This window comes from Sphaeramia orbicularis, chromosome 13 (assembly GCF_902148855.1).
Source record: "Sphaeramia orbicularis chromosome 13, fSphaOr1.1, whole genome shotgun sequence".
Lineage (NCBI taxonomy): Eukaryota > Metazoa > Chordata > Actinopteri > Kurtiformes > Apogonidae > Sphaeramia > Sphaeramia orbicularis.
In genome coordinates, this window is record NC_043969.1 from 43,245,219 (window position 1) to 43,256,967 (window position 11,749).

At 35.0% G+C, this 11,749-nt stretch overlaps 1 protein-coding gene across 1 annotated transcript; it reads left to right on the top strand.

Annotated features, from left to right (window-relative positions):
• Positions 1-531: 531 nt before the first annotated feature.
• On the top strand, positions 532-11,031 carry cxcr5 (chemokine (C-X-C motif) receptor 5). The gene is made up of 2 exons (XM_030152534.1): positions 532-565; positions 9,737-11,031. The coding sequence occupies exon 2, from the start codon at positions 9,746-9,748 to the stop codon at positions 10,802-10,804; it is 1,059 nt and encodes a 352-aa protein (XP_030008394.1). The 5' UTR covers positions 532-565; positions 9,737-9,745; the 3' UTR covers positions 10,805-11,031.
• The last annotated feature ends 718 nt before the right edge of the window (positions 11,032-11,749 follow it).

An 11,749-nucleotide genomic window follows, 5' to 3' on the forward strand; every position in this document is an offset into this window, starting at 1 on the left:
CATAGACATTCGTGGGGGGAGCATGTCTACAATGTCCAGATTTCGTACAATGGCATTAGTGCTCTTTACTTAAAAATGACAACATCCGGTCTCAGAAAATGAAAAAAAAAACAGGTGTTTTTGGTCCGTTTTTCCATTTCTGCCAGATACTAACTTCCTTTTATTATTAAACAGAAAAAATGAAAATCCATTTGTTTTTGAAATTTGGTTTATTTGTTTTGACACTGAAAAAGAAAAAAACACCTTGAAATTCAACTTTAATTCTTGCATTTTAAAACAAAAATCAATTAACCGCCGGTTTTTCTTTTGTTTCTGAAGAGAAAATCCAGTTACCATCAGATACACTGACCTTTCTGCTTCTACATAAACTTGTTTTGCTGTTTGTTGTGTTATCATAGACTCAGTAGAGGCTAGGTGTAAACTTGTACCAGACAAACCCTTAGTGTCAGTGAGAACCAGAACTAACAGGAAGTTCAGTCACAGTGAAGAAGGTTCAAGCACCGACAACTTTACAGTCACTGATCGAGAACATCCACCCACGAAGAACATCGACACTGGTTTGAGGGTAAGATCTGATCAAATAAACCAGAGTCCAGGACTATTTAATACTTCTGTCTTTACTGTTTAGGATTAAATCCTTATATTTTCTGCATATTTACTTATTATTCTGTTGCATATATTGAAATTTTTGCATGTTTTTAATTAACCTCAAAAGAACAGACATGATTTTCAACCTCAGTTTAGACTTGATTTAGTTATTTTTCTTTAACCCTTTAAGCCCCAGAACTATTTTTGCAGCGATTTCCGAATGAGTCTTTATTTACATTTAACCTTTCTTATGTGATTTATCACCATTCATTATAATATTATCCTCTGCATTTTGCATATTTTAAGTGAAAATGTGTGTTTAAACATAGTAAGCGATAGAGGTAAGAGCAGAAAAATAGCACAAAAAAAGGGAATTTAGATCAGAACTTTAACACAAACTACAACAATACACAGAAACAGTGTAAGTATTAGATATGTACAGCGTATATAGAACAGTAATGTTGATCTACAACTATTTACAAATGAATTTAACTCTACATTTCACATTTCTTAAGTGATTTATTACAATATTATCCTCTGCATTTTGCATTTTTTGGTAAATATCAGGTATTTTCCTGTATTTAATTTACTAATCATGCAGATGTTTGTAAAAGCTCAAAGTAAATCCAAAGGTTATTATATAAAAACAGAGAAAATTTGAGTAAAAACTGACTTTTTCAGCAAAATCTAATGTCTGTAAGCTCCATATTTATGTTTGATTTATAACCATTTATTACAATATTATCCTCTGCATTTTGTATTTTTCAGTTAAAATCAGGTATTTTCCTATGTTTAATTCACTGATTGTGCAGATGTCTGTAAAAGCTCAGCATAAATTCAAATGTCATTAAATCAGAAACAGAGAAAACTGATTAAAAAAGGGGCTTTTTTCTGCCAAATTTATCATGAACTGAGCATAAAAACAGTGTCTCCATCCACTGTCCTTGATCCAACTCCATGGGTTTTACTGGCGAATCAATGTTGTAGAAGATGACGGTGTTTCCATGGTAACTACGGAGCCTCTGAACGTCCAAATGGGTCATATGTGATGACCGTGAAAAGACGACAAACTGTATTTTACACCAATTATTTACATGTATTAATAGGATTAGTGGATCAACAATTTTTTTTAAATATATTTTAGATCAGTAGATGTTTTAGGACTGTAATAGTTAAACCAGTAAAACCAGTTCAACCATTATAAATAAACTGTATCTGTCATCCTGTGAATTTGCCTCCTCTGAGTCAAACACATAAATACTACAGCTGAGAAACCCACTTGCATAAACTCCAGTGGTGTGAGTTAGTGAGCTGGATCAGATGTGGTTTCTTCTTCTTCTTTCCTGTTTACTCATGGCACATTTTTGCTCAGAAGGTGTGAACACTGATCTACAGATTTACATACAGAAGGTGGGGACACGTCCTCAGCACCATCACACTGACTGTACTTTCAGCTCTTAAACCCATACTGACTGTAAATATACCACAACGAGTATCACTGATTTTTTTAACACTGTGTTTTCCAGAGTCAGAGTCAGACCTGAGGTGTTTTTACTGGAAAGTATACAGTAGAAGGGTGATATACGAGTGCATTTTTACTGATGAAACAAACATTTTTAACCTCTCTGGAGACATGAAATGCAGAAGGAGGGTTTTAGCAACAAATGAATAATATAAACAACATTTCAAGATGCAACAAAGTGAAAGCAAAGTAAAAAAAAAAATGATATGAGTCATTAGGAAAAGAAAAGGGATTTTTCTACCTGTGTTTTTCTCTGCACTTGCTTGTTGTATGTTTGTGTTAACTGTGAAATTTACCCACGGTGGGATAAAATCTTATCTTATCTTAACTTATTTTGTCTTATCTTAATTTTTCTTTTCTGAACTTAATTTGTTTATTTATTTATTTATTTAGTTAGTTAGTTAGTTATTTCGAACATGCAATGAAAAAAAACAAAACAAAGCAAATTAAGACAAAAACAAAATAACATTTAAATGAACAGAATCTATCTTCTAGTACGTACAAGTCTAAATTTTGCATGGTCGAAAAGAAGTAGGAAGAAGTATAAACTTGTCTTATCTTAATTTATCTGATCTAATCTTACCTTAATTTATCCCATTTTATGTTAATTGATCTTATCTTATCTTAACTTAATTTGTCTTTTCATAATTTATCTTATCTAATCTTTACTTAATATATGCTATCTTATGTTATCTTATTTTACCTTACCTTAGCTTATCTTATCTTAATTTATCTTTAACTGATTTTGTCTTATCTTAATTTATCTTATCTTATCCAAACTATTTATTTATTTAAAACAAAATAACATTTAAATGAACAGAATCTGTCTTCAAGTACGTAGAAGTCTGAATTTTGCATGGTCGAAAAGGAGTAGGAGGCAGTATAAACTTGTCTTATCTGAATTTATTTTATCTAACCTTACCATAATTTATCTTAATTGATCTTATGTTAATTTGTCTTATCTTATCTCATCTTATCTTATCTTATCAAACATAGATCTATGGCAGTTCATGGTGGATCCACAGGAGTTTAATAAATGACAGTGGATGTAGACGTTTGTTTTTATGTTTAGTTAATGATATATTTTGGAGGAAAAACTCACTTTTTCTTCAGTTTTCTTTGACATAATAATGAATTTACTCTGAACTTTTATGAAAGTACATGACCAATAAATGAAATACAGGAAAATACCTGATTTTCAGTGAAAATGCAAAATGCAAAGAATAATATTATATATAATAAATGTTAATAAATCATTTAGTAAGTTAAATTCATTTGTAAATAGTTCTGGGTCTTTAATATTACTACATTACTGTACTATATATATTATACATATCTTCAATTTGTACTATTATGAAGAATTCATGCTTTTAATTTTTTTTTTTTTTTTTTTTTTAAGGGAGTTAGCTTGTGTTGAAGTTATGGGCTAAATTCCCTTACACGCATTATGCTTATTTTCTATTCTTTTTTTTTTTTTTTTTTTTTTTTTTGCTATTTTGCTGCCTTTACCTCTATATATTATCATTTATAATATAGAGATTTAGAGTTTTTGCTGTTAATATTTTCTTGCTTTTACTGCTGTAACACGGTTGCTTTCCCCAGTGCAGAGACAATAAATCTTATCTTATCTTAATTTGTCTTGTTTTATCTTATCTTAATTTATCTTATCTAATCTTAACTTTATTTGTCTTATCTTAACTGATCTTATTTTATCTTATCTTACCTTACCCCCCCCCCCCTTTTTTTTTTTTTTTTTTTTAACCTTTTTGCTTTTTTATTCTTCTGTACGACACTGTTTTTAATTGTACAGCTGTTTTATGTCTTTAATCTATTCTTGTATTTTATTCTTTTATTTTGGTGTTTCCCCTGTAAGTCGCTTTGGAAAAAAGCATGTGCCGAATGCGTAAATGTAAATGTACCTTATCTTATCTTATCTTATCTTATCTTATCTTACTAATGCACCAGTGTTGCTACACATAGTTTTCTTTTTCTGTTTAGGAGATGGTCAGTCTGTTTTTTTGTTTGTTTTTTTTTATTTTAAAGTAAGTCTGAGTCCTGGTCATCATATCAGAAGTAGCTGCAGTTGTCCTACACCCTCTTTAGTCATTTGTGTTGCATTAAACACACACATTATGCAACGTTGGGTGTTGTGTTCGACCAAACCTGCACATGATGCAACACATCCTCCAGTTTGGGTAAAGAAAGGAAACTCGTGTGACTCATTTTTGACTTTCTAACCGGGGCCACCAATAATAAACAAAAGAGTATGGCACGGTTTTAATCCTTTTATATGGTGGAAAATAAAAATGCACATCACACATTTACAGCCAAGTAGAAGAAAGTGTGAAGTTTCCATCCACGAAAAGGTGGTTCATCAGGTTTTCATTTGAACAAAAACATGAAGTCGGTTTTAAGTTTTCTGTCCTGAACTGAACCTCAGATCCGGATCATCTAGAAAATCTTTCCGCACTTTGTTTTTGTCTCAGTTTCACAGTGTTTTGTTGCAGTTTTCTGTCTATTATGACACTTATGTTTGTTTCTTGTATTAGCTATTAGTGTATTTAGTATTTTAGTATTAAATAATTTGCATATCACAAGTCGCTTTTCCATTGGACATCTGCGCAAAACTTTACTGATATTTACTAAATGTCGAAAAAACAGAAGTGCGTAATGTCGGTTTTTCCATTAAATCACAAATGCGATGATTTGTTTATTTATTATTGATGCAAGAAGTCATTCCATAAACATGGTGACAAACGTAAATATGGTGTTGATTTACAGATATATTCATTATTATTATATATTACCCCTCTATCTCGTACTAAATTAAAAAATGATCGGGTTTCCTGGTGTCCACACATACCGCGACATGTTTCTTTTAAAACTCTTCTTCTTTGCTTGTTGTAACATACGTCAGCATACGTTTTTTTGAATTCACCTGACTCTAGTTGCAAATAAAGGCATTTCGCTACGCACGAAAAACTACCTCTTGCCAGCACAAAAACTTTTAATTGAAAACGAGACTTTTGGCGAAATTGTAGTTTTTCCATTAGGTCAATTTTTACGCGCAAGTTATATTTACGCAATTTTGGGGTCAACGGAAAAGCAACTATAGACAACATGAAAAAATTAATAAATAAATTATCATGCAATTAGCACCATTGTGCATGAGAGGATAGAACCCCCCCAAAAAAAATAACATAAATATCTCCCTGGAAATAAATAATACACAAAAAAGAAATAAAGAATAAAAATACAACATAACTGAAATAATAATTAAAAGTAAAAAGTAAAAAACTACAAATCAAATGATATAAAGCCTTACATTTTTCCTAAATTAAAGTCCTTTTCAGATGCTTTTTTTTTTTTTAAATGAAATGAACACTTCCATTGCATATATTCACATAGTTTGGTATTTTTTGCAGTATTTTTGGTGTTCCCATGCAGGGTTTTTTCCAAATGTAAATAAAAATAGCTGCATAGAAATGTAACTGTCAAATATCCTTACAAACAAGCTGAGTTATTGCAGCATTATTTTGCAAAATCTTCTATAAAAGAAAACTCTTACAAGTTAAAATTGTACAACATAATATTCTTTGAAAAGTTTAATGTGTTAAAGTTGCTAATGAAGGTTGTCATTCCAGCCACTCTCAAAATAATGCTGTGTCTTATACTCTTCATGTGCTGCATCAAGGATAGTGTACATCACAGGTGTCAAACATGCGGCCCAGGAGCCAAATCTGGCCCACCAAAGAGTCCATTCCAGCCCGTCGGATGAAAGTGCAAAAATTAACCTGAAAAGTCAATGTCGTCAAAATCATTTTGGTTCAGGTTCCACATACAGAGCAATGTGATCTGCAGTAAAAATAACAACACCATCACCCATAAATAATGACAACGACAAATTTTCTTTGTGAAAAATTCTGTGGAAAAAATTGAAGTGAAAAAAATAATATTACACTGTGAAAATATTTACATTTACAAAACTATTCTTTCACAATAAAATGCAAATAAATACATAAATAAAAACAAAGATGAACAACCTGAAATGTGTAATTTGAACAATATTCTGCCTGTTACTAAATGTTTAGTGCATTTATGGATTCACTGTGATCTGTGGTTGTGTTAATAATAAGAGATGGAATATTGTAGAAATTGTTCAAATTTTAGTTCCAAACTCCAAAATTTTAACAATATTCTGCCTGTTACCAAATATTTATGGAACATTGTGTGTAATGTACATGTATAAATAATAAGTTGAGGCATAATATTGTTAAAATTGCACTAATTTTTCAAATGAAATTTCTGTTTTGTTCAGGTTAATAAAAAAAAAACAACTTGGATTTGTCATTATTTGTAGGTTATTAAGTCATTATTTTACTGGTCTGGCCCGCTTTAGATCCAATTGGGCTAAATATGGCCCCTGAACCAGAATGAGTTTGACACCCCTGGTTTACATTATAGCTCTGTTAGCTTAGCTCTGTTAGCTTAGCTCTGTTAGCTTAGCTCTGTTTTTAGACTGAAAACAGCCACAGTAAAACACTTATCACCTGTTTTCTGCACAGTTTGTGTTGTCTGTGGTTGAACATCTGTTTGGAATCGAACAAACAGTGTCAGAACTTGTCACAGTTTAGTCTGAGCCGTGGATCAACAAACAGCAACTTTGCAAAGATAATAACATCCCATAATAACTTTACACCTGCATATGAATCATAATCAAACTCACCTGTGTAGAAGAAACACTGACATTTCAAACTCCATTCTTTTCATTTACAGTCATGGAAAAATTATTAGACCATCAAAAGTCCTCAAAAACAATGGTTCTGCAATCCAGTCCTAACTCCTGTGTGTGTCATGTGACTAAAACAGACAAAAGAAAACATGGAATGTCTAAAAGCACTGTTTTTGTCAGTACAATGCCATAGATACTGATGTAAGAACTGAAGTGATTTTGGTTATTATCAAGAAAACATGTTAAATGGATAGATATCAGCTCTGAAATTAAACTACTATGAGCTGTTTTTGTTGTTATCATTATATTTGTCCAAACAAATGTACCTTTAGTTGGACCAGGCATTAAAATGAACAAAAAACTGAAGAAAACAAGGGGTGGTCTAATAATTTTTTCCGTGACTGTAGATCCATGTCCAGTGGTGAAAACAACAGCTTCTATTTTTATCACTTCTTTTCTGTGACTCTGACAGTTGTTTCTTAAGGGTTCTCATCCTCAAGTCGGCTGTGGTGTTAGTTTTTCCTCGCCATAGGAGACTGAAAGAGTGACTCACTACTCCCTCTAGTGGTCACATAAATAAATTCAGGTCATATCTCTATTATCCAATACACTGGCATCTTTGACTGAATTCTGCCGCTCTTTATTCTAAACACCAATAATAAGTTCAGGTAGTTTTAGAATATTTTAATTTTCAACTTTTCTTTAATATCTTTTCTTTCTGTTTTTTTTATATTTATCATACTCTATGGACTGTAATTATTTACATGTCTGATACAAATAAATAAATGAAAAAATTAAAGTGTAGTTTTAAGGCAAGAAACAGAAACTTCCACCGTATGCTTTCCTCACTGGTCTGTAGATATCTATATGTGCTGATTTTTTGTTACTATTTTAGACTTTTATTTTATATTTTTCATATTTTATTCATATTATTGCTGTTTTGACTGACTTTTCTGTAAATGCTGAGATACTGCAGGATCAATAAAGTCTTATCTTGTCTTAAAAGCACAGATTTGGGGCCTTCCACGTTAGTTTTCCATAAGCCCAGATGGTCTAAAAAATGACTGTTACATGTTATTTTACATAATGCACACGTCTGATCACTAGTCAGTATATGTTGTGTCATGTTTAATGCTGAAATATGTATAAAAAGACATTAAAATCTTTCGTTGTATTGTCATAATTCATGCCTTGGTCTAAAATGATTGTATTATTTGTCATGAAATGAGCCTAACTCATTAAACTAGAAACTCATTCCTTCAGTTTTACTTGATTGAATCTTTCAGTTAACATCACAATTTAGGTTTCAAAAACTGAACTATCCAGGAGAAACAGCATTAACACCACAGTCTGACTGTACACTGAGCAGAAAACTCATTTTGGTCGACGTACCCTGAAACACATGGTGATGACTGTTAAAGGGAAGTGAAAACAATCTGGTCTCCACAGTTGTTCCTGTTGAACCATCAGACTGAGAACGGCACTAAATATAGTCTGTTCAAACTGTTCAAACTCACTAATTCAAGAGGATTAAAGCAGCGACAGGGTCACACTGAGCATAATAAAGAGAAAAATGGAATATTATTAGAAGAAAAGATAGAATTATACAAAAAGAAACTCTTTTTTTTATCTTTTTCTGAGGAAAAACACTTAGTATTGAAGGATTTTAACCTTTCTAAGGCATTTATCACCATTTATTATAATATTATTCTCTGTATTTTGCATTTTTCAGTAAAAATCATGTGTTGTCTTACATCTAATTTATTGATCATGTAGATGTTCATAAAAGCTCAGATGGTTATTGTATCAAAAACAGACAAAACTGGAAAAAAAGTGACTTTTTTCAGCAAATCTCTCATTAATTGAACATAAACCCAGTGTGTCCATCCACTGTCATTGATCCAACTCCATGAGTTTTACTGGTGAATCAATGTTGTAGAAGATGACAGTGTTTCCACGGTAACTACTGAGCCTCTGAACATCCAAATGGGTCATATCTGATCACTGGTGGATTTTGGGTCGTTATGGGTTAACCCAAACATCGACTGTTGACCGCAATCATCTACTGATCAGCAGTATATAGCAGTATAATACCTGATGATCCATTAATCCAGGGGGGTCAAACTCATTTTAGTTCAGGGGCCACATTCAGCCTAATATGATCTAAAGTGGGCCGGACCAGTGAAGTAATATAAACAATAGGATAAGAACTTTTGAGTGAAAAAAGTAAATTCCATAAAATAAAAAATACACTTAAATATGTTTAAATATCCTACAATACACGTAAAAATACACTTAAAATTCCGTAATTAAAATGTTTACATCTACAAATTGTACTTGAACATAACATGAACAAATATGAACCTGAAAATTCTTGAGTAAAATAAGTGCAGTGTTAGCAATATTATGCCTTTGTTTATCATTTCTACATGTGAATCACAACTTACAGATCACAGTGGATCTACAAATACACCAAACATTAAATAACAGGGAGAATATTATTAAAATTCCACGTACTTCTCTTAAGACATTTCAGATATTCACTTTTTTTTTTTTTTTTGTAAAAGACTAGTTTGTAAATGTAAACATTTTTGTGTAATTTTACATTTTTTACACTAAAATAGAGACAATTTGCAGTTTTCATTATTTATAGTTTATTATGATAATATTTTACTAGTCTGATCCACTTTGGAATTAAATGACCTAAAATTATTTTAACATCCTTGATTGTTAATATCTTAAGTGTAATTTTTGTATCACATATTCATCCCACGGGCCGGATTGAACCATTTGGCGAGCTGGATTTGGCCCCCGGGCCTCATGTTTGACTCCCCTGCTCTACAGTCTTAATGCTGATGATTCCATTCCTTGAACGTTCCCTGGTTGTTTTTCAGGATTCAGACATGGACGAATCCGACAACTACTCGTACTTTGACTACAACCTGACAACGGACACCTGCGATGTCGAGGAGCTGGACATGCAGGTGTTTCAGAACATATTCAAGCCGGTCTTTTACAGTTTGATCCTCGTGTTGGGCGTCGCGGGAAACGGCCTGATGGTCACGGTCCTGCTGAGACGCCGCCACCGCCTGCGCATCACCGAAATCTACCTGCTGCACCTGGCTGTGGCTGACCTCATGCTCCTGTGCACGCTCCCCTTCGACGTCGCCCACACTATCCACGGGTGGCTGTTCGGGAACTTCCTGTGCAAGCTAATGGGCCTGGTGCAGAACCTCAACCTCTTCTGCGGAAGTTTCCTCCTCGCTTACATCGGATTCGATCGGTATTTGGCCATCGTTCACGCCATTCCCAGCATGCAGAGTCGACGCACCCAAACCGTCCACCTGACCTGTGTTCTGCTGTGGTTGGTTTGTTTGGGGTTTTCCATACCCAACGCCGTGTTCCTCAAGGTCAAGGATGAGGCCCCGAACTCGTCTCTATCGCGTGTTTCCTGCTACTACCACGAAGAAAACATCCACGCAAACAACTGGGTTCTGACCAACAGAGTCCTAATCCACGCCTGCTTCTTTTCCTGCCTGGTTGTGATGACCTACTGCTACACGGCGATAGTGGGGACTTTGTTCAAGAGTCAGAAAAGTCAATCCAAACAAGGGGCCATTCGTCTGGCGCTGCTGGTCACGCTGGTCTTCTGCTTTTGTTGGCTCCCCTACAACATCGCCCTGCTGATGATTACCATGGACGACTTGAGCGTCATTCAGGATATCAACTGTCCGTTCAGAATCTCGCTGAAATCCGCCAAAATTGTGACGGAGACTCTGGCTTTCTGTCACTGCTGCCTGAATCCTTTCCTCTACGCCTTTGTCGGGGTGCGGTTTCGTAACGAACTGATCCAGTTGCTTTGTGAAGTGGGCTGCAGCCGCCTTTGTCTGCCTTTCATCAGAGCTCAGGGTCACAGTCGAGCATCGATTTCTGACGGATTAACAACCACCAGCACCTTCTAACAAAACCCAGAACTACTGCGTGTCGGCTGTAAATAAACCGCTGCTTTTCTGTTTTGCAGTGATTCACTTACACTGGTGGGAAATGGAGTTTCCATTTTATTACATATACTGACAATAGTGTCCATCGCTACTTTGATCGATTTCTATTTGCTCTAAAAACTGCTGAGGTCGACTGAAATGTGTTCTTGTGTATTTGCTACTGAATAAAGGTTTCATATATTACACACCAACTGTGTCTCATTGTCATTCATTTTCTGAACCTGCTTTATCCTCACTAGGGTCACGGGGGTCGCTTGGAGCCTATCCCAGGTACTTACGGGCGAAGGCGGGGTACACCCTGGACATTTTGCCAGTTCATCTCAGGGCTGAACATATAGAGACAAACAATCACTGTCACATTCACACCTATGGGCAATTTAGATTAACCAGTTAACCTATTAGTGCATGTGTTTGGATGGTGGGAGGAGCCAGAGTACCTGGAGAGAACCCACGCAGACACAGGGAGAACATGCAAACTCCACACAGAAAGGTCCCACCCCCCGTCAACTGGTGTTGGAATCAAACCCACGACCTTCTTGCTGTGAGGCACGAGTGCTAACCACTGCACCACCGTGTCGTCCAGTACATACAATATCATATCTTAGGGGCCGTTTACACGGCGTAGGATTCAGTCGACTCCGGGAAGATTTCATGGCGGATTAGCCTTCTGTTAACATGGAAACGGTGCCTAGAGTGCCTGAATCCGGAAACTTTTGATACCAGGGTCCAGGGTGGAATGTTATCGATACGCTCCGCATTTCAGCTCCGTGTTAACGCGAATCGGAGCGTTCCGGGGTTAAACATTACGTCACCGCATGCGCGCGCAGCCAAGATCCGCCAGTTAACCCACTCCAGGCCAGTTGGTGGCGGTAATGCGCCTCCAAGCTGGTTTGCCAGCCTCTATGA